Source organism: Trachurus japonicus, chromosome 13 (genome assembly GCF_045865225.1).
Source record: "Trachurus japonicus isolate A0001 chromosome 13, Traja_1.0".
Classification (NCBI taxonomy): Eukaryota; Metazoa; Chordata; class Actinopteri; order Carangiformes; family Carangidae; genus Trachurus; species Trachurus japonicus.
The window spans coordinates 8,072,954-8,097,235 of NC_140919.1; the positions used below are offsets into that span (position 1 = coordinate 8,072,954).

Below are 24,282 nucleotides of genomic sequence, written 5' to 3' on the forward strand. Positions count from 1 at the left end.
TAGTGTTGTTTTTGGTATTATTAAATATTGTCCTGTAGTTTTCTTTCCTATAAATTGATTCACTTAATTTCAATTTCTGCCTCTTTAGTTCTTTGTTTATTTAATTCTCTGTAGAGTGTATTTGTCTCTTTACAGGCGTTTTGTAGCCTTATCCCTTCATGATCCATGGTATAGCCTACTTAAGTTTGCTGCTTTGTTGTTTTGGACAGTTTTTGTTATAATGATGTGACTATTCTTAAAATGTTCCATTGCATTGTCAATATCGTTTCCATTATAAACTGTGTAGCAATGTTGTGACAGCAAGTCATTCTTTAACACAGTGGTTCTCAACTGGTGGGTCGGGACCCAAAAGTGGGTCGTGGTCGTTCTGGATGGGTCGTGGACAGCTGGTCAAAAAAGTAAATAATATTTAATGCACATCTGATGTTGGACATGTCTTTTATTTTGAAAAATAACTTATATTGAAAGGCACGCGTCACGTGAACACATGCAGTTGTAATGCTCCTCCTCAGTTTCTTATTATTTGCTCCATTTGCTCTGAATGCAAAGATATCAGTTTCTTATTAATGTGGCCTGAATGCAGTGAATCTTGTTTTGTTTTGTGGGTCTTTATTTTGTGCAATTTGATATTTATTCACTTTTGAATATGCTCTGAATGCAGAGATGCATTAGAAGTCAAATATACCATTTTGTTGGTCTCCATTTTGTGCAGTTTGATATTTTTTTATTCACTTCCGTACATGCAGTTGTCATGGTAACTCCTCAGTTTCATTCATGTGCCCTGAAATGCACTTTGCTCAATAAAGAGAAAAATGAGTTTTTAAAGGCTTTAAAAAAAAATGTTGTGGTTTGAATTCTATAAAAGTGGGTCGTGACTTAATGACCATGAGACAATGTGGATCCCAGAGTGAGACTAGTGAACCCCTGCTTTAACACATTCATGCTTTCCTCTGTCTTCCTTTGTTTTGTTGTTTTTATCTGGCCGCTTTGTCTAGAGTTAAGGAGTTATAGTGATTCCACTAACTGTAATTCTGTTTTTATGGAAGGTGCAATACGTTTAATTCATTATTATTTACCTGCCTGTTCACTCATTTTCTCATTTTCTCGTTTTTTTTTTTTTTTTTTTTTTAATTATGTATGAGTTAGAAGCTCTTATTTTGAAACGCTGCACCTGCAGACTTGGCGGGTTGACCCGTTTCTAGGCAACAGTCTGCTGTGGGAGTCTGGTGGTAGGTTGACTTGTACTGAGCTCCGTTAATCTAACTTTCTATTTGAGGGTTAAAGGTGACTTTATTGATCATACATGTGAAGATCTGCTCCAGACAACAACTGCTGATGTTCTGTGATGATGCTGAGTGAGAGACATGACAAGTTCATTGATACGGAAAAGCTTTTCACTCACTTTGATAGCTTCATGTTAGCTTGTGGCTAATCCTAGCAGCGTGACTGTTGAACAGGCAAAGTTTATTTTGTTCCAGTGTGTGTGTGTGTGTTATCCTGAGCTGTGACTGTGAAGCCTGATGCAGAGATTATTTCTCCTCTTTTCATTACCAGGTGTAAATAAAGTCTGATGGGAGTCTGACAGTGACGGTCCTTGTCCTCTGTGAAACTACACGACGCATGAGAAAGCACTGAACCACTACGCTGCCATCAACTGTAACAACTGGTAGGTGTCACTGAGCTCAGAGATTCATAGTCCACTCACTGGCTTGTTTTCTGTCTCATTGGTGAATATGTGGTCCATTAAGGCGCCACAATGGGCTGTGATTCTGCTGGGTCCAGTGGTTTTTGGATATAGGCTCATGCTGAACATTGTATTGATAAACTCATCAGTCATTCTGTGCTTATTGGGATTTAGCAGATTTACTTTGCTTTACTTTTATTTTTGCACAAAGTTAAAAGAATACAACATAAAACATGACAGTGCAGGGAGAGGCAAAAAGCCACAATGGGCTTATTTTTAAGCCTCCACCTTATATTACAGTTTAATGTAAAAAACAAACACAAAATAACATGAAAAAATTAATATAAAAAAAATAAAACACAAAATAACATGAAAAAATAAATTAATAGATCAGTGTTTAAAAGATAACGTTTAGCTTCATTGTTGAAAACCACTGTGCTGTGGCGCCGTGGTTCTGATGGAGTTCTTCACCAGCCTCTGACAGAACCTCCTGAACCTGAAGAAGGTTTTAACTGAGGCTCAACAAGACTTTACAGAAACACCATCGTCTACCTGATTGTAACAGTGAGGTGGACCTGATGTGGACTCAGTGGTTAGAGGAGCTGCTGCCGGATTCACCTGTTGCTCCTGGGGCTTCATGAAAAGCAGCAGACTGGTGTTTATCCAGGCTGTGTCACAGTGATGTGAACTCTCTAGCTGCTCATGTGCTCATGTTAAACAGGAACTATGCACGACCCGGTGTCCCAGCTCTGGTCCCAGCAGCACCATGCCCCGTAACCCATAATCTCTTCTTTATGACAGATAAGGCTACACAAATATACACATGGTAACACGTATATGATAAATAATGTTAAATAATGTTATCCACTGCTCCATGGATTGACTTCTGGTCGGCTTCATTGAAAACAAATGCACATGGCCAGGTGGGGGAGGAGGGTTAGCAACACAGAGGAGAAGCTGCCAGACTTGTATAGTTCCCCTTTAAATGTCACATATCAGTAAATGTATTGATTTTAATGTGTCTGGTTAATGTGAGATACAGTTAATATTTGACTGTTTGCTAAAACTCATTTTATTTCAGTTATCTGTCTTGTAGTTTTTACGGTGTTTAAAGAAAAGTAAATTAAATAGCTGTTAAAAGCAGGAGGTCAGCTTGTGGAAACATCAGTGTGCTTCACCATGGTCTGACTGCAGTTTTCTTCACTAACAGCTTCTCCTTCATTGATGCTGACGACCTGTGAGCTCCAGGAAGGCTCATGACAGAGGCTCATCACAGCTGCTGCTGCTACATCACATGCTGTCCACCTGGATTCATCAGCCAGCACATCTTCCCATGTGTCACAGCTGATCTACAGGGATTCAGGCAGCGTTCACACAGACTCTACACAAAGGTCAGAGACAGTCACATCCACCAACACTGATACACAACCCTGAGTATTGATCTAATAATATTAAAAGAATAGTTCACCCAAAATTGAAATTACATACGAGCAAATCTTGCGAGATTTGGATGGACCAGGAAGAGGAGCTTCCGTCGCAAACAAGCTTGAAATATGGACTAATTTTTTTTGGGACAATTTCGCATTTCTGGGCTTCAATACAAGAGGGACATTACATACGAGCAGCATGGAGGTATCTGGATGTTTTTTGGTGTGTCTTTTTGTTACGAAGACAGTTGGTATCCATTTGCAACCGTTATATGGACATGCACTGCTACGCCGAGACCCCCTGTAACTCAGAGAAGCCACGGAGGACTCTGAAACTTCTCCCAGCCCTTAGTCCACATGAGGGGGAGGAGATAATGAGTGCAATTTCATTTTTGGGTGAACTATTCTTTTCAGTTAACGAGATGAGTGAGGGCGCGTGACGTCAGTCCGACTTCCCCTTTCTCCGACTTCCTATTTCTCCGACTACCCATTAATCCGACCTCCCATTTCCTCGATTTAAGTATGAGCCGCGGAGCTGCATCTGTGAGCGTCTGAGCTCTGGGCTTCGGGCCTAGGGCCTCATTTATCAAAACTGTAAGTAAGCAGTGTAAAACTGCTGCTACTAAATGTTTTGCTTAGGCCTACGGCGAAAAGACACCCACAATATTTACACCTTTTTCAGATCTATCAAACTGCGTGCACAACTCTCCGCAATTTCTCTTTGATAAATCACACTGGACCCAAGAATGGTGCGCATGTGAACACACCTCATATTCCGCCCCCGGAACGTCTAGACACAACCATATATGGTCAGCACGTGCATATTAATTAGCCATGTGCGCTCTGTGGAGCGGCAACAAAGTGACAACGAAGACAACAGGCGGAGGGCGGGGGGAAGAAAGTGAGATACACAGCGACATCAGGCAATAAATCAGTCAGAAAAATGATCTTGCATTTTAATAAGCTACAATACAAGTAAAAACCTCCCAAATCTCAACAAAAGGGAGCAGAAAGAAGTAGGCTATAATCTTATGTAGAATCTGCCCCTTTATCCCAGAAAAATAAGAGAGAGAGAGAGGTTATGTCAGATTAATTAGTCCTCTAACAAACTACAGTTTGACTTGTCAGTAGTTTTTCCAGTAGGATGTAGTTAACGGGCATGGGTCTGGGTTGTTTACTGCTCCACAAAATGACACAAACAGGAAAGGCAAAAAAAAAAGAAAGAAAAAAAAGAAAGGAGGCAAACACATCAGCCGCGAGTCTCCTTCGTCTAGAGCCTCTCCAATTGAGCCCCATGTTAAAATAGCCGATTTTACAGCTTAAAAAAACATATTTACAGCCTGGTACATTTTATCTTTTTGGTCTCAATCGATAGTTTCTACCCCCGCACACACTCTGAGGGGGGTGAATTTTTTTTAAACTCTACCGTTTTACTATTATTAGGTTTAAAGTTCTGGCCAATCAGGGCGCAGAACCGTTGAGTGACAGGTCCGGCGACCGCTGCTACGAGGCCAGTGGGCGGGCTGTCGGCCGGCCAACGGCCGCACGGCTCCAAATATGGCAAGTAGAATCCAACATGGCGCGGCTCAAACCCCCGTAGTAGCGGCACAAAACAGACTCCCCCAAACCAATGAGTGACGTCACGGACGCTACGTCCATTCTTTTTGCAGTCTATGATCTAACCCTGATGCAGTCTCATTTCTTAAACAACCATGTCTGAAGACACATCCTGTGGTCCTGGAAAAGATGTTTATCTGTTTCAGAAGGGTCAAATTATTGGCATCAAGGAGATTACTGAGACTAACATTGGGTTAAGAAGTGTCCAACGCATTATTAAAAACTGGAAGGATAATGGAGAACCATCATCTTCAAGGAAGAGATGGGGTCCAATGTGACCACAGAGTCCAGACCTGAACCCCACTGAGAATCTTTGAAAAAAAAAATCCAACTTTGGACGGAAATGAATGTTGTGACATTGCAGAAGCTTATTGAAACGATAATTGTTCATTTGATCATACATAAAGTCCCTTAAGCCTGTATTAAAGGCACAGTTTACAGTCTACAGTGATGAATCTAAATGGTGACTTCATTCACTTCCCTGTCACAAACTGTCATGGCCTCGCAGCAACAGCCCAGACCAGATCGTCAATGTCTGTAACAACAACACGTGTGATTTATGATCAGTTAAACCTGTTGACTGACTCGTTTTTTTTTTCTGCCAAAACTTCAGGAATGAGACAAGTTTATAAGATATGATTCATCACTGAAGCCTGCACAAAAATGTTTAAAATTCTTCTTTTAGCATCACCCGTCCAGCCTGACAGAGCTTCAGAGGGTTGGACAGGGACATCAGACTCTTACCAAAGTAAAAGTCACCATGGTTTTTATCCTGTTATAATCAACGCTTCCATCTTTAAAAGAAGAGGAAGAAGTTTAGAAGAATCATTGAGAAGAAATCAACTGATTTAATCCATGAATGTGAAAACGTGAGTGAGAGACAGAGACAGACATGTAGAGACTGAACTGTCTGTTCAACAGTGAGAAGGTTTCTGTGACAGGAGGAGACTCTGCTTCACTCAACACAGACTCACTGAGGAACCAGACCAGGAGAACCCAAACCCAGGATAGAGAGGTTGAGTGAAGGTGGTGTTGAAGGTGTAGAGGTGGATCAGTGAGTCAGCGGAGACTCTGTAGAAGGACAGAGAGCCAGCAGGACAGTCCACATACACTGCTACTCTGTCAGTAGCAGTGTATGTGTTAGAGACAGAGGAGGAGGAGGAGAGGATACGTGTCACGCTGTTATTGTGCCAGACATAGTAACCACTATTATATTTAGACCACACCAGAGTCCAGGACTGATCGTTCCTTCCAAACTCACAGTCTCCACTGTGTCCTTTCCTGCTGATTCCTCTGTAACTCACTGATATATAAACCTCTCCTCTCCTCTCGACCTCCCAGTAGCAGCGACCAGTCAGACCAGTTGAACACAGCATCTGTTGATAGTAGTCAAATCTGTCTGGATGATCAGGATATGACTGATCCTCCTCCACAAGTGTGGCCTTCCTGTTGTTGTCAGACAGTTTGATGTTTGTGTTCACTGTGTTTGTGTCGATTGTGAGTGGACAGGAATCTGATGGAGAGAACAAGACACAGCTGCAGTTATTGATCATGTGATCAGTTATTGACAGTTTGATGAAGACTCATGAGGTCAGTGATGTGACAGTGTGAAGATGGTTGAATGTGCTGCTTTGTTTCCATGAATCAAAGTAAAAACAGACTTACACTTCCTCAGACCTGGTGTCAACCATGGGACTCCAGCAGGCTCCACCCTGAAAGGAGGAGGGGGGTCAGAGCAGCACCTTCTCTGTCAGCATGCACACATGGACATTACATGGCTCTCACACACACACTGTCTTATCACTGTGTTCACATGGAGGCTGTTATGTATGAATGAACATTGAGCACAGAGAAGAAGGAGCTGGAGTCTTTATCAAGTGATGATACAGAGCAGGAGGAGACCAGGAGGAAACACTTCATCATGTCTTTTCTCCATGTGATGTCACTGCAGTGTGAGACACACACTTTCACTCTCTGACTCTCAAACTGCACAAACACACGTCACAGCAAAGAATATGAAGACACAACAGGTGGAGCTGACCAGCCCAGATATCCCACAATGCACCAAGAAAGAAGAAGAGTGCAGCTGTGAACAGTGGATGGTTTCAGTGTTTGATGAGGAAGGAAACACACTCAACACGTTTGTTAGAGCTCAGTGAAACACACAGTGGGTCTCATTCATGAAACATGAGCAGCACGGATTTGTGTGTAAACCCTGAGCAGCGCAAATTTACGTGGATTTCCGCATTCATCAGTCTTTTAGTAGTGCTGATTTTTTCGTAGCTACTCACAAAATCTACACCTGCTCCGGACTGTGTGTAGCGCTTGTGTAAATGTAGGAATGCAAATAAATACTGCTTGTTACTGTGGAAAATTACAATTTTAATCCGTATTACTCTCTCTCATGTTCAAAATACGCCGACGCCTTTGAAACACGTAATTTAAACATGACAAACAATTAGAAATATTTGGAGAGAGAGACGTTTTAGGGATCGGACACGTACAAACACGTCAAGGCTCCATCTAATGATGATAATAATCTGATATAAAACCGGAAAAAACTTTTTTGTGTTGCTACAGTATACGCTCGGTGGGCGCACACTTCACCCTGCGCAGTAGCGCAGTCGGCACTGGTTTGGATGGAGCTGTGACAGACGGCTGGTGCTTCTGTAACAATATAACCTGCCTATATAACTTCATGTGTTGATACAACCATGCTCCTCTACAGCTGAGGCTGTGAAGAGACTCCTCCTCCCGTCGCTGCTGTAGCTCTGTAGTTGTGTGTATTTTTTTTATGTTTCATATCGAACTATTCTGGCTTTACTTCTTAAACGGTTCTTTAATCAACCAAGGATACTTAATTCACTAAATCTGTTTCTTCCCTCCAGCCTTTGACCTGTCCCAGTCACCACTACTAACAGAAGAGAATTAAATATTTTTTCTGGACTCCACTTCACCCAAAATGACTTCGATCCGTGATCTCTCTTTTTTTCTCTCTCTCTCCCTCTTTCCTCGTTTGCGTCATGGCTGCAGGTGAGCAGGATGCACCTACCTCCTAATATGGTGGTCAGGATCTCCTTATATGGCTATTCATGTATGGAGATCTATGCTAATTGCTGATCACCGGGGGCGTGTTGTTAGTTTACGATGGGTTGGCATTCATGAAGTTACACACGTGTTTACGATCAAATCTGAGTTTCCCGCTTCGTTCATGAATCCGGAGTAGAGTTTTAGTAGAGTGAGCTTTTATGTGCAAATCTACACACAGATTTACTCACGTTTCATGAATGAGACCCAGTGAGTTTAGTGAGAAACACTGAGTGTGAGCACAACTTGTGTTTGTCTGAAGAAAACTCCACAGGAAGCTGAAGAATGAGGCTGTGAGCAGGTTTCCACAGGAGCCACAGCAGCAGTGAGTGGATGAAGGAGCTCTAATAGAAACCATCTGATCACAGTGACAGGACGGATCAGGATCTCATGATCAATGACTCTGTTCTTCTCTGCTCTTCACACAGATCAGCTGCAACACACTGACTCACTGTGATCAGTCACATCATGTGGAATAAAGCAGCCGTCCTCAGGACCAGTCCTGAGCTCCATCAAACCTGTCCACACATTTTGACTGGACTTGAAGTCAGAGTCCAGAGGAAGCAGAGAAACTGTCTCAGAGCCAGGCCCGGCTCTAGCCATTTTGGTGCCCTAGGCGAGATTACTCCCGGGCGCCCCCCCCCCAACAATGATCAATAATGATTATAATGATAACGTAGCAGTGTATCTGTATGTCCCCTCTGACCCTGAGATACACAACTTGCACAACAATCAGTAAAATGTCATTGAGTAAATCCTGGGTGAAGACATGAAAAAAATTAGTCTACAGTCATGAGAATAACCTGTTGTGATGCTTGAAATGGGTATACGAAAATCTTAGCTTCACAAAAGCAGTGGAATATACTGTATGAATAAAAGCTAATAGATACGTGTGGAAAACAAGTTAAAATGAAATTTTGTGAAATTGCTTTTTGAGCATCAATGTTATCTGTCATTCTATTTTCACCAAATGTCTCAAATGTAAAATAAAAGAAGCTAAATATTGACTTAACAGTACATTTCAAACTTCATGTGTGTAGCCCTAAATGAGAAATTAGCTTTTTTTCTCCAAACAAAATATCAACTAAACAGACAAAAAACACAACATTTACAATATTTAACCTATATAATGTACCCTCCATGTGTTGTCACTGTGGTGCTGTTTGAGAGGTAAAAAAAAAATGGTTTGAGAGCTCAGCAGGTCTGTATACAGAGCTGGAGCTGTGGTCCTGCTGTCTAAGCAGGCTGAAGTCTCAACTCATTTCTTTTTTCAATATCTTCCTCATCAAATGAGTCAAAACTTTCAGCCTCTGAAGCACCGTCACCCTCCTCACTGCTTCTCTCTCTCTCTCGGGTTCGAAGCGCTTCACAGCTGTTCTTTTGATTGACAGGTCGTCAAGGGCGGCGTAAAATGACCGAAATATAAACAAAAACATGTCGAGACGGTCGCGCAAACGAGCCGGCATTTGCGCCGACTTTGAGGATTAATGCAACCAAGTATCCACACATCTAATTAAAAATGTGGCGTTTCTAACAAGAAAACGGCTTGAAAGCATTCCCACTGCAGACAGGTACCTCTGCTGTGTGGGTGACTGCGGGGAGAGCGGAGGGCACGTACCAATGGCATGTGGGGGAGAGAGGGGGGGGGGGCGACTTAGTAAGTAATGTTGTAACATATTATATTATTACTTTTTAATAGGTATTGCTTTGCATTTAAATTAACGTGGGGTTATTTTTTGTATTAAGAAATAATAGTACCAACTAGTATAAAAATAGTGAAAGTTACACTTTTTTTTCTTTCCCATTTGTGGCGCTGGCGCCCCCTGGATGGACGGCGCCCTTAGCATTTGCCTATACGGCCTATGCCACGGGCCGGCCCTGCTCAGAGCACATGGACTCAGACAGGAAGTGAAGCTCCAGCTGCTGGAGACTTTCATTAACTCTTTCGCGACCATTGACGAGTAAACTCGTCACAGCCTGCCGAACGTTCACGACCATTGACGAGTAAACTCGTCAAAACCGTTTTTTTTTTACAGATTACGATAATAGACACTCTGAGGTACCCTGTGTGTGAATATGGTAGTCCTCTGATATGTAAAACAGTTTTAAACTGCAATCGAAACATAATGTTTTTTTTATAAACTGTGTGATCTTGGTTTTGTTTGAGTAATCGTTCTCCTTGAATGCTGCTCTGGGGACAGCGTGCAGCGCTGTGCGGCTGTCGGCTACAGTGTTGCGACTTTCTCGCTGAATCTGGCGACTTTCCAAACCCTCTTGGTGACTTTTTTTTTACAAAAGCGACTGACGACAAATCTGGCGACTTTCTCCGGTGCTGTTACAAACGTTTCTGGTTTGGAGACTCGGATCTGAAAGCCCGTTATCACAGCTGTTTTCACAGTGCAGTGGAGCGGGCGCTGAGCAGCGGGGGCTGTGACCGGCCGCCCCAGAGCACTCAGCGCCGGCCAGTCACACAGGAGTGTCACGGAGCTGCTCCGCTGCGGCCAGAGACCCGCACCGCTGCACCGCTGCTCTCCAAGCTGCCACACCCCCCAGATTTGCCTACAAATATATTCATTTAGCCGTAGAAATGATTTAGGAGACATGCCACACTGCAGAGTAGCGGTAAAATGAGCAGATTGCCACTTGACACAAAAGTGCGTTTTTCTCTGAAACTAGAGCGGGAGCTCCGTTTTTGGAGAAACCCAGCTCTCTTCTTCTACTTCGTACTCACGGACGAAACGGCGGAAAAACTCGCCGTTTTTTCAAGAGCACGTTGGAAAGTCACTCTTCAACCACGTGAAAACTGTTTGTTTCTAGGTGATGTACAGAGTTCGGCTCGACGTGAGAAAAAAGTAAACAAATAGCCAAAAACATGTGGTCCTGAGCGGATGTGCTGAGGAATTAGTGTGGTCGCGAAAGAGTTAAGGAGCCACTTTGTGGCTTCATCTGATCTGGAGTCAGACGTCTGAAAACAGCTGTTTGATCACACACACATTCAGCCACAAACACTGATTATTACACTGTTCACTACACTCACTTTCTTCTGATTGACAGCTCCAAGCCGCTGGACAGTGAGGACATCTGGATGTCACACTGTGGTTGACTGTCTCCTCTAGAGGTCGACCGATTAATCGTTTTGGCCAATTAATCGGCGCCGATAGGACGTTTTACAAACTATCGGAATCAGCGGAACTTGGCTCCGATAGTGGCCGATGGCTGCAGTTTTTTCCACAGCGCCATAAACTGCTTCTTCCTGTCTCTCTGATCACTGAGGGGCGGGGCTGCTCTTCACACACACACAGAGCAGGGGAGAGAGAGAGACGGGGCCTGTGCAGCGGCAGCAGAGGAGAAGTGACCCAGGTGAGGGAAGGTGCGGTGCGGTGCGACCGCACTAAGAGAGAGGCGGCAGGTGGAGGGGCTGACTGGAACGAAACTCTCTTGTTATTTAATGAGAAACACTGTAGTATTTTCTTAATCATATAAGGGTTCCTGCATAGATAATGTGCTGGCGGCTGCCACGCTAAATATCTCACCGCCACCAGCTCACGAGTCAGTGTTGTTTTTTTTTCCCCTCCGGCTTTTTGTGCTTTTATTTTGAAAGGACAGCTAGAGAGAGACGGGAAGGAGGAAGAGAGAGCGCCGCAGAGTTGGGGCAGACGCACAATAATGGCTCTTTACACTACAAAGTTGGGCTCTATGGGCTCTACTCGACTTGGTTTAGGTCCTGTTCCATAACAGCTGAGTTCCTCCTCAGCGGGGACGGGGTCGTCATATCACGGCCGCTACGTGCGTCTCGCTCTCTTTTTTCTCTCCTCCCGTCAGCTCCAAACACACTCGTTCAACTCGATCACGATCATTACAGCGTGGTTTTTCTTTTTACAGTCTATGGGTTTTCCACACAGTAGGCTAATTGTAGTGAAACAGTCACCTGTTAATGTACGGCGTAACCACACCACAAGCTAACGTCCTGTTTAGTTACAGTCTCCTCTCCTGCAGCGTCACGTCACTACAGCTGTTCTGATGTAAACAAACTCACGTGTGGAGTTCGGCTGTTCGTCACTCACAGGGTCCAGGGATGATTCAGTGTCCCACATCCTTTAGTTTTACAGTAGCTAATAGCTATATATTATTATTTAAAAAAAAAAAATTAAATTAAAAAAAATGTATCAATATTTTTTTTTTTCGGGGGGGGGGGGGTATCGGCCGATTAATCGGCTATCGGCTTTTTCCTGCTCCAAACTATCGTTATTATATCGGAATTTAAAAATCCACTATCGGTCGACCTCTAGTCTCCTCAACACAACAACACATCTCATCAGGACAAGATCAGGATCTCAGAGAGACTGAGCTGATTATTGATCATCAATATCTGACCAGACAGAGACCTGATGGTGCCGCCTGGTTTCTGTCTCTTATTTCCTCCTTGGTTGGAGACGCTGGGAGACGAATGTCTCTGAGCAGTGGACATGCTTTGATTCTTGTTGCTGTGTTGTTATTAGTGTGTCCACACTCAACAGATGTCTACAGTCTCTGGGACTGTTCAGGTCAAACACTCTGTTGGTTAAGGAGCCGTTCAACCAGCTGCAGCTGAAATGTTTCCTGATACACTCTGAAATAGTGTATCAAAAAAAGTCTGATCCAAACATCTGGAGAGACTCAGAGCACAGCTGCCAACAGCTGCTTTCATCACTGACATCTCTTCTCCTGAATATGACACAGTGAGTCATGATGAGACACTGAAGTCATCATGAGGAGAAACTCCTGATCCCAGTAGTTCATCACTGTGACTGATGAAAGCTGCACAGCTCATGTTTGAAACACTCTGAGATTTTGGCTTCAGTATAAACTGTGTTGGGACGAGTCAGACTGAGACAGAGGACGTCAGTGGAGTGGGCGGAGCTTCACTGTGGCCTACACCACCTCTGGATATGGTCTGAGTGATGGGATCTGATGTCGTCAATGCATGGATCACCTGAGACAGATGGTAATACCAGGTGTGACCAGGTGTGAACGGGGCCATGGAAAATGTTCCAGCTCCTCCTCCTCTATCAGACAGTGTGTGTGGCTGCAGCAGCCTCTCCATACCTGAGATCCTCCAGTCCAGCAGACAGCAGCTTCACTCCTGAGGCTCCTGGATGATTGTAGCTCAGGTCCAGCTCTCTCAGATGGGAGGGGTTGGAGCTCAGAGCTGAGGCCAGAGAAGCACAGCCTTCTTCTGTGACCAGACATCCTGACAGACTGAACACACACAACAACACACAGGAACCCTCTGTCAACACCTGCTGCTGTGTTCAAGTGTCATCAGATAAACAGCTGGATGGATCCTCACCTGAGAGTCTCCAGTCTACAGTGTGGACTCTCCAGTCCACCAGACAGCTGCTTCACACCTGAGTCCTGCAGGTTGTTGTTACTCAGGTCCAGGTGTCTCAGACTAGAGGACTGGGAGCTGAGGACTGAGGACAGAGCTTCATAGCTTCTCTCTGAGAGGTTACAGCTGCTCAATCTGAAAAGATGATCATAAGGAATTAAAGAAGAAAGGAGTTTATTATCTGTCCTGTTGAAAAGACAAATTTGTTTTTTTTTTACTTGTTTGTTCATCAAACTGCTTCAAACACTCAAACAAACTGTCTTCAGCAGTAGTAGATGTGTCTGTACCGTCTGTACCACGAAGACATACTATTGATGCTGGGCCATCTCCATGGAGACGTCATGAGACGTGATGTAAAACTGTCATAAAACCTGAGCAGTGTTCACTCTGGTGACAGTGAACACTGCTCAGGTTCATCATTCATAAACTGATTCATTCAGTTCAATGTTCAATTAAAAATATGAACATGTCCAATGAAGCACAGCCTTCCTCTGTGACCAGACATCCTGACAGACTGAACACACACAACAACACACATCTCGGTCAGGGTCTTGAACACAGCAGCAGGTGTTGACAGAGGGTTCCTCTGTCAACACCTGCTGCTGTGTTCAAGTGTCAACAGATAAACAGCTGGATGGATCCTCACCTGAGAGTCTCCAGTCTACAGTGTGGACTCTCCAGTCCAGCAGACAGCATCTTCACTCCTGAGTCCTGCAGGTTGTTGTTACTCAGGTCCAGGTGTCTCAGACTAGAGGACTGGGAGCTGAGGACTGAGGACAGAGCTTCACAGCTTCTCTCTGAGAGGTTACAGCTGCTCAATCTGAAGAGATGATCACGAGGAATTAAAGAAGAAAGGAGTTTATTATCTGTCCTGTTGAAAAGACAGAAGTGTTTTTATGTGATGATGAATTAATCCAACTATCTCTACACTTACAGAGCTTTGTTAGAGGCTTTGACCACTGGCAGCAGCCTCAGAAGAGCCTCCTCTGAAGCAAAGTATTTCTTCAGGTCAAACTCGTCCAGATCTTCTTCTGATGACAGTAAGATGAAGACCAGAGCCCACCATTGAGCAGGAGACAGATAATCTCTGGAGAGACGTCCTGATCTCAGGGACTGTTGGATCTCCTCCACTAGAGAACGATCATTCAGTTCATTCAGACAGTGGAACAGGTTGATGCTTTTCTCTGCAGAGAGAGTCTCTTCAATCTTCTTCTTGATGTACTGGACTGTTTTCTGATTGGACAATGAGTCACTTCCTGTCTTTGTCATCAGACTTCGTAGGAGATTCTGATTGGTCTCCAGTGAAAGACCAAGGAGGAAGCGGAGGAACAAGTCCAGGTGTCCATTTGGACTCTGTAAGGCCTCGTCCACAGCGCTCTGGTAGAAGTTTGTCTCTGCAGATTTGACTCCTGTTGTTTCAGTCTTCTTAGAGGTTGTTTGTTGTTGTGACATCAGGTTGAGTCCAGAGTTGACGAAGGTCAGATGGACATGAAGAGCAGCCAGAAACTCCTGAACACTCAGATGGACAAAGCAGAACACCTTGTCCTGGTACAGGCCTCTCTCCTCTTTAAAGATCTGTGTGAACACTCCTGAGTACACTGAGGCTGCTGTGATATCGATGCTACACTCTGTCAGGTCTGATTCATAGAAGATCAGGTTTCCTTTCTGCAGCTGCTCGAAAGCCAGTTTTCCCAGAGACTCAATCATCTTCCTGCTCTGTGGACTCCAGTGTGGATCTGTCTCAGCTCCTCCATCATACTTGACCTTCTTCAGTTTTAGATGAACCACCAGGAAGTGGATGTACATCTCAGTCAGGGTCTTGGGCAGCTCTCCTCCCTCTCTGGTCTTCAACAGCTTCTCCAGAACTGTAGCAGTGATCCAGCAGAAGACTGGGATGTGGCACATGATGTGGAGGCTTCGTGATCTATTGATGTGGGAGATGATCTTTCTGGCCTGCTTCTTATATCTGAACCTCTTCCTGAAGTACTCCTCCTTCTGTGGGTCATTGAACCCTCTGACCTCTGTCACCATGTCAACACACTGAGGAGGGATCTGATTGGCTGCTGCAGGTCGTGTGGTTATCCAGAGGCGAGCAGAGGGAAGCAGTTTTCCCCTGATGAGGTTGGTCAGCAGCACGTTGACTGAGGTGGATTCTGTCACATCAGTCAGGATCTCAGTGTTGTGGAAGTCCAGAGGAAGTCGACACTCGTCCAGACCATCAAAGATGAAGACGACCTGGAACTGATCAAAGCTGCAGATTCCTGCTTCTTTGGTTTCAGAGAAGAAGTGATGAACAAGTTCCACCAAGCTCAACTTTTTCTCTTTCAGCACATTCAGCTCTCTGAAGGTGAAGGGAAATGTGAAGTGTATGTCCTGGTTGGCTTTGTCTTCAGCCCAGTCCAGAGTGAACTTCTGTGTTAAGACTGTTTTCCCAATGCCAGCCACTCCCTTTGTCATCACTGTTCTGATTGGTCGGTCTCTTCCAGGTGGGGCTTTAAAGATGTCTTCTTGTCTGATGGTTGTTTCTGGTTTGTCTGGTTTCCTGGACGCTGTTTCAATCTGTCTGACCTCATGTTCCTCATTGACCCCTCCAGCCCCTCCCTCTGTGATGTAGAGCTCTGTGTAGATCTGGTTCAGAAGGGTTGGGTTTCCTGCTTTAGAGATCCCCTCAAACACACACTGGAACTTCTCCTTCAGGACAGATTTGAGTTTAAGTCCACAAACTGGACCAGGAGTTCCTGAATGAATAAAAACACAGTAAAATTCATAAAGAAAAATATAACATTTTAATTCCTCTAAATAACGATTATATGAACATGTTTCCCTCCATGTGTTGATGTCAGTGAATATCTCATTTGTCCATCATGTTGAATCTTTAGAGAAATCCTCTTACTGCTCTGCAGACGCTCAGCCAGCTCCTCCTGCTTCATCCTCCTCAGGAAGTTCACTGTGATCTTCACTAATGCCTCTCTGCTGCTCCTCCTCTGCTCTTCATCCTCACTGTCCAACACCTCCTCATCCTCCCTCTGACTCCCTGAGCATTCTGGGTAATCTGGACTCAGAGCCTTGTGGATCTTCTTCAGCTCGTTCTTGACAAAAGTGACCATGTTCTCCTCCAGCAGCTGGAACAGAAACTCTATGAGTGACAGCATCAAACTAAAACCATGGAGCCAAACATCAGATCCATGTTGGACAGACTGACAATCCACTGGTGTCAAAGTGCAGCATGGAGATGATGGTGAACACAACAGATGTAACAGCAGCTGTTGGACATGTCCTCACCATAAATATGGAGTCCAGGTGTGTTTGATGCTGCTGGGCAGACTGACCACTGGGAACCTCTGAGCTCTCCTGGTCCACTCTGTGGAGGAATCAGTGTCAAGTCAACATCAGTATAGAGAGATAATACAAGATGGACTTTATATGTCCCCTGAGGACGTTCACAACAGACACAGACACTTTGGTTTCAGACCTGGTCCAACAACACGTCATACAAACTGGTTCTTTTCTACAATAACCTGAGTCTGACTGTCAGTTACAGCTTACATCTGATCAGCTGATCCACGTCCTCCTTTAAACTCAATGAGTCGCTTGTTTGAGTCGTTGCTCTTTAAAGACAGACAGCTGGGTTCAGGAGAGTCTGGTCTCTGCTGCTGGATCCTGAAACAACAACACAACTCATGTTACATAGTTTAAGGTTTTCAAAAAAATGAACACAAAAAACATGAACCTTGATACCTAAAACAATCCTTGACTTTTTTCCTGTAGATTAAACCACGGTGATGACATTTGTTTTACTGTTCATTTTGTTCTGTGGATTGATTCTATAGAGTTGAAGTTTCTATCTGTACCTGAGTTTTGATGCGGCCAACATCACCATGTTCCTTCTACCAAGTGGAAACAAGACCATGAACATTTAATGTAAATGAAATTATGATTTTAACCCAGTGGTTACTTCTTGTTTGAAGTAGATGGTGATGACATATTTCCTGTTGCTACTGCGCTGCACTGTGAGCATCACTGAATATTAACATGTGGATGTTCAGGCAGTGACTCTTTACTGCAGCTGGACAATGTGTGTCTGAGTTATAATTTAGATTTTATGGAGAATCATTGAAATTTGACTCCACAGAAAGAACATTCAACAGAAACTTAATGTAGTAGCCGATTGTCAAACAAATCAAACTTCAAATTATACTAATCAAAGGGCCACTGTTGCACCATGGGTTGTGGTGTACGCGGATGGGAAAAACATAATGTCCAAACAAATGTCCAGTTTCAACAAAAATTGTGGTTTATTTAACCAAAAAGCGAGCAAACAAAGAACAAAGAAAATTCGGTAAAAAAACATTTGCCCACCCAGGTGCATGCTGGTCCCTTACTGACAGCCTACCTATATAACTTCAGGTGCTCTCCTACCGTGCCCAAATGAAACAAAACACAAATAATAAACAAGAAACGCCTAAAGTAAACAAATAATAAACTAGAATACTAATAGAAATCTAATCATAATGAAATCAAATAAATTGGTTGAGAATAACCAAAACTAAATACTCACTAAACAAAATACTAAACTAAACAGCACTAAATACTAACAATAAATAAATAGCTCCAACAGTGAAAATTAATTTAGTTTTGTCTTACATCTGATCAGCTGATCCATGTCCTCCTTTAAACTCAATGAGTCGCTTGTTTGAGTCATCGCTCTTTAAAGACAGACAGCTGGGTTCAGGAGAGTCTGGTCTCTGCTGCTGGATCCTGAAACAACAACACAACTGATAAATGTGCATGTTGGAGAAAAACTGATGAAAAATATCTTCCATCTTTTAATAAACACAACAACTGACTGTTAGAGAGAAAAGTCTTTCTGACTGTTTTAAATTCTGACCTTTCAAATAAAGCTCGCCTCTTGTTAAACTGATCACAACCAATGGATCCAGGTCCAGGTCCAGGTCCAGGTCCAGGTCCAGGTCCAGGTCCAGGTCCAGGTCCAGGTCCAGGTCCAGGTCCAGCAGACTGTGGCTTGTGCTGCTGCTTTGGCCTTGAACACAACACACACAGAGCTTTGAGTGTGAATAATGATGGAGCAGTGATCTGAGTCATGGACAGTTAGAAATCCTCATCTGACCTTTGACCTCTGGTCGGGCTCTGACGTCCCCCACACAGAGTGGTTTTAGAGGGAGGGGCTCCTCTCTGATCCATGCTGCTGAGGTCACATCCACATCAGCTCACACACACTTTGTAGCTTCACCTGCAGAGGAAACACACATCATTCATCTGCACAGCAGCTCACATGTCCATCATGTCTCCAGCTGCTCCTCCACTGATTGGCTCTTCTTCTCTGCTTCATATCAGTGTCAGTTGAATGCAGTCACACAGCAGTGAGGAAGAGGAAGCTGCCATCAGCTGCTGTACTTCTACTATCAGTCCACTAGATGGCGTCATGAAGCTGCAGTGAAGTGAAGAGCAGCCCAGCAACATGATCCATGGACCACTGTTTCCATCCACTGACACACACAAGGACTGAGTCTCATTCATGAAACATGAGCAGCACGGATTTGTGTGTAAACCCTGAGCAGCGCAAATTTACGTGGATTTCCGCATTCATCAATCTTTTAGTAGTGCTGATTTTTTCGTAGCTACTCACAAAATCTACACCTGCTCCAGACTGTGTGTAGCGCTTGTGTAAATGTAGGAATGCAAATAAATACTGCTTGTCACTGTTGAAAATTACAATTTTAATCCGTATTACTCTCTCTCATGTTCAAAATACGTTGATGCCTTTGAAACACGTAATTTAAACATGACAAACAATTAGAAATATTTGGAGAGAGAGACGTTTTAGGGATCGGACACGCACAAACACGTCAAGGCTCCATCTAATGATGATAATAATATGATATAAAACCGGAAAAAACGTAGGCCTATTTGTGTTGCTACAGTACACGCTCGGTGGGCGCACACTTCACCCTGCGCAGCAGCGCAGTCAGCACTGGTTTGGATGGAGCTGTGACAGACGGCTGGTGCTTCTAAGAATATATAGCCTATATAAGAATATATGCCTATGTAAAGGTAAAGGTAAAGGTACTTTATTAGTCACATATACAGCTAGTACAGTGAAATTCTTTCTCTGCATTTAACCCATCCCTGAGGAGCAGTGGGCAGCCGCGGTGCAGCGCCCGGGGACCAACTCCAGATTATGAGCCAGTGCCTTTGGTCAGGGGCACTGACTGGAGGTCAGGGGCACTGACTTCATGTAACTTCATGTGTTGATACAACCATGCTCCTCTTCAGCTGAGGCTGTGAAGAGCCTCCTCCTCCCGTCGCTGCTGTAGCTCTGTAGTTGTGTTTTTTGTTAAAGTTTCATATCGAACTATTCTGGCTTTACTTCTTAAACGGTTCTTTAATAAACCAAGGATACTTAATTCACTAAATATGTTTCTTCCCTCCAGCCTTTGACCTGTCCCAGTCACCACTACTAACAGAAGAGAATTAAATATTTTTTCTGGACTCCACTTCACCCAAAATGACTTCGATCCGTGATCTCTCTTTTTATCTCTCTCTCCCTCTTTCCTTGTTTGCGTCATGGCTGCAGGTGAGCAGGATGCACCTACCTCCTAATATGGTGGTCAGGATCTCCTTATATGGCTATTCATGTATGGAGATCTATGCTAATTGCTGATCACCAGGGGCGTGTTGTTAGTTTACGATGGGTTGGCATTCATGAAGTTACACACGTGTTTACGATCAAATCTGAGTTTCCCGCACCGTTCATGAATCCGGAGTAGAGTTTTAGTAGAGTGAGCTTTTATGTGCAAATCTACACACAGATTTACTCACGTTTCATGAATGAGACCCACGTTTACATGACACTTGAAAAAACCAAATTATTGCCTTAATCCGACTATAACTGGACAACTGAAGTGCATGTAAACACCTTAGTCCGACTGAAATCGGAGTTGAGAACTCAGATTTAGACACCCAGATAATGCGATTGTAATTCGATTTTCTCCATCATGTAAACACCTTAGTCGGAGTATAACTGGACAATGCATGTGTTCATGCTCCACAACCGTAGAGACGGCACCAAGTGGAGCAGAGAAGCCGCCCGAACCCGGCAAAGTAAAGAAAAAAACCCAACATCAACGCCAATTCAATGCATTTCACACAGCGCGACCAGCAAGAGTGTTTTATTAAAAAAGAGAGAGAGAGAGAGAGAGGAAGTCCGTATCCTATTCTCAGCGCGCATCCGGCCCAGACTGGCGCGTCAGATCGGGAACTGCAGTTGAGAATTTATTATTAAGCTTATAAGTTGTTTATATTCAGTCTTTTACGAGGTGACAGAAAAGTCAACAGGACAGGGGGCGTATTAACCCGCTGAAAACAACGGGTGACGCCGCATGAGGGGGCAACGGACCCCGTCAGTTATTCGGTTTTCTCAGTTGCATGTATCCACAAGTTTCCGAACGTCATCTATGGTCAAAACTGGCTTCCGGTTCTATGGATGGATCCATAGAACCGGATCACAGCTCCACAACATTCAGTCATTTCACTCACACTGGAAATTCAAAGAGAGAAAAACACTCTCCAGCTGCCACTGACACTTATTGTCTCTGTCCATCCATTCATCATCTGCTCCATCAAATGTCACAAAATACAGACAGATGATGCGTTCAAGTTCCTCTCAGTCTGAGGCCACGTCTTCAAATGTCTCGTTTTGTCACAGCAACAATCAAAGAGACAAAAATATTCAGTTTACAGTCAAATCAAACAGAGAAAATAAGGAAATCTTCAGATTTTGAGGCTGAAAACTGAACATTTCTGCTTGAAAAATGTTGATTGAACAACTGTTGCAGCTCTAAAAGATACTTTACAATAATATTGATGATATTTGTGTCCAATAATCATATTTAATCGTGTGTTTCTGAGCTCATCAGGTGTTTTTAATCTACAACCTGCAGCTGCAAAGTGACCAGTAGCTTCACCTGTCAGGTACATGAGCTGCACTACAAGCAGGAAGTAGCACAACAAGGAAATACTCAAGGAGAGTACAAGTACCTCACAACTGTACAGCACTAAATGTACTCAGTTACTGTGAAGAACCTGATGCTGAACATTGATCAACACTGGAAAATCAATCATCAATAAAGAAAACTATCAGTATTGATCGGTGATAGGCAGTAGCAGCTTCTGCTCTTATTCCAGCGCTTCTACCGACAACATCCACACAACATGGCCGACACGGTTCTGTTGGTCCAGACTTTACAGTTACAGCTCTGACTCAGCTACAGTAACATTATAATAACACAACAACAACACAACGACAAGTTGAAGGGCAGAGAACTCAGGTAACGACAGGTGTTAACAAGGAAAAACATTCAGACTGTTCACCTTACCTTCACACGACGAAATAAACTGCGACACAACAGCTGGGTCAAAGGTCAACTTTAACACTTTGAACTGTGTCTGACCTGTTGGTCGTGATGTTATCTTATCTGGATTAATTGCCTTCTGCTTCTTTGCACTTTGCTCCAAGAAATAAAATCCAAAGTGAACAAAGAACACAACAGAATCTGTGAGCAATGGAAACTCCACATACACACAGCAAGAGATGAAGTGAAGACATAAAGCACAGAGTCAGATCTGAGCTCTCATAGAAGAACCTCAGAGAGGTAAGGAAGAATTAATCCACCTTTATTTTGAAAGGTGAAACTTCCTGTCACCTTCACAAGAAGACGAGTCCATGTGTGAATCAGTGAGCACAGAAAGCATCAGTGTTGGCCACAGCAGAGCCATAAACAAGCAATAAACTATTAATAAGTAACAATAAAGGCTCCAGCTTCATCAACTGCTCCACCACCACCAAGGACAAAGTCCGTCTATGGATCTGCTGATCAGATCCCTGGTCAGTTACAGCAGGTGGAATAAGTGCAATCACTTCTATAGAGTGTTTGGTCTGAAACACGGGTCTGTCAGTCACTCTGCTCTGAGCCGAGGAGAAAACTTTCCTTGTATCCTACAACCTTTATCCAATGAGGAGAGAGAATGGCATAAACAGCATCTCCAGACAAATTACAGCATCAGTTTCTAACAGTTTAGATCATCTCCAGTTTGCTTACAAAAGTCAGAGGGGAACTGATGACGCAACTGTCAGTATGTTCCACACCCTGTCAAAGCACCTACAAGCCCCCTCCCACCTTGCTAGGGCCGTATTTATCGATTTTACCTCTGCCTTTAACAGCATGCAGATTCACATCCTGCTGCAGAGACTTATCGACATAGGAGTAAACGGTGGTATTATCCACCTTGTTAGGGACTTCCTCTCTGACCGCCCTCAACAGGTCCTGGTTAACAATACTCGGTCCGACATCACTGTGCTTAACACCGGCGCCCCGCAGGGGACCATTTTATCCCCATTACTTTTTTCCATATACACAAACGAATTCCAATTAGATCTGGAAAAGTTTCGTTTGTTCAAGTATGCAGATGATATGGCCCTGGTTGCCTTATTAAAGAAGGGGGACATAGTCAGAGAGGAAGTATATAGAGCACATGTGTCATCTCTCCAGAAGTGGTGCGATGAAAGTTCCTTAGAGATCAATGTAACAAAAACTCAGGAACTTGTCACTTTCATTAAAAGGACCCTGTGCAGCCCCTTATAATTAGGGGACAAATTGTAGAGGTAGTAGACAAGTTCAAATATCTAGGTACATATATTGATTGTAACCTAAATTTCAGTGAAAACACAGACCATATTTTTAAAACCTGTAACCAACGTCTCCATCTACTGCGCAAGCTCAACTCCTTTAGAGTGAGTAAGCACATTATGGAAACAGTTTATAAGAACCTGATAGAGGGCATTCTAACTTTCAACATGGCAATGTGGTACGGTAATCTAAATATTAAAGGAAGAAGCAAGCTGCAGAGAATAGTAAACCTTGCCTCAAAAATCATAGGGACAAGACAGAAACAATTAAGTTGTATGTACGAGGAAGTGCTTAGGAAAAAAGCTGTCAAAATAGCAAACGATCCCTCTCATCCACTCAATAGGGAGTTTGAACTTCTTCCCTCTGGTAGACGTTATAAAGTACCAAGGGCAAATCGTAATATTAAAAAAAAATTTTTTATTCCTAATGCAATTGGGGCACTGAACACCATGCCCCGTTGATGTGTTGATGCGATGATGTGTTGTAATAATAATAATAATAATTCATTTAATTTATATAGCGCTTTTCAGTGACCCAAAGACGCTTAAATGTAACTGCCACTGCTGTCCTGCTTTTTGCCATGAAGATGTCTGTGTGTAAGTGTTGTTGTTGTTTCTGTTGTTGTCCTGCTTGTTGTTGCTGTTATTGTCCTGCCTGTTGTTTTTTATGAGACCAAAGACAAATTTCCACATCATGGACAAATAAAACTAACTAACTAACTAACTAACTAACTGTGTGTGCAGCCAAGGGATGCGCGTGACCTTCACCTTGCCACATTCTGGCGTTGTTGGCAGGATCCATGTAGCACTAGGGGTGGGTCCATGGATTCCTAATGTGTTGCAGCCTGCGCGGAAGCATGAGGACGTGCTTGTGAAAAGAGGGGGAGAGATGTGACAGTTGACAGGTCCTGTCACTATGCCTCCAATTGATCATGTGCCCTGGCTACTTGGCCAAGGGGATGTCCCTTTGGTCGAATGGTTAGCGCACATGACTCTTACCTGGGAGTCTGGGGGTCGAAGCCCGCCCGGGCCCTCTTCACCTTGCCACACATGGCACTCCAAAAAGCCATTTCAATGTGGAGCCCACCTAACATCACCACAAACTTGTCTTCTCCGAAGATGTCAGGGAAGGTCCACTGCATTTTTTCGCAAGGTCATAGAGGGCAAGGCAAGGCAAGGCAAGGCAAGGCAAGGCAAGGCAATTTTATTTGTATAGCCCGTTTTTACCAACAGTTTGTCTCAAAGGGCTTTACATGGCATCGTAACAACATCCTCTGCCCTTAGACCCTCACATCGACTGAGGGAAAACTCCATGGAAAACCCTTTTAACAGGGAAAAATCGTAGAAACCTCAGGGTGAGCAACAGAGGAGGGATCCCTCACCCAGGACGGAC

At 43.8% G+C, this 24,282-nt stretch overlaps 1 protein-coding gene across 1 annotated transcript in view; it reads right to left on the reverse strand.

The window, feature by feature from the left end:
* LOC146975362 (NLR family CARD domain-containing protein 3-like) overlaps positions 1-24,031 on the reverse strand; it is a 46,278-nt gene extending 22,247 nt beyond the window's left edge. The window contains exons 1-5 of the mRNA XM_085794602.1: positions 23,889-24,031; positions 16,466-16,544; positions 16,077-16,305; positions 14,118-15,921; positions 13,830-14,003 (exon numbers count right to left, since the gene is read on the reverse strand). Coding sequence (XP_085650728.1) covers positions 13,830-14,003; positions 14,118-15,921; positions 16,077-16,305; positions 16,466-16,544; positions 23,889-24,031 — 2,429 coding nt within the window. The remainder of the gene's footprint in view (positions 1-13,829; positions 14,004-14,117; positions 15,922-16,076; positions 16,306-16,465; positions 16,545-23,888) is intronic.
* Between the last annotated feature and the right edge of the window lie 251 nt (positions 24,032-24,282).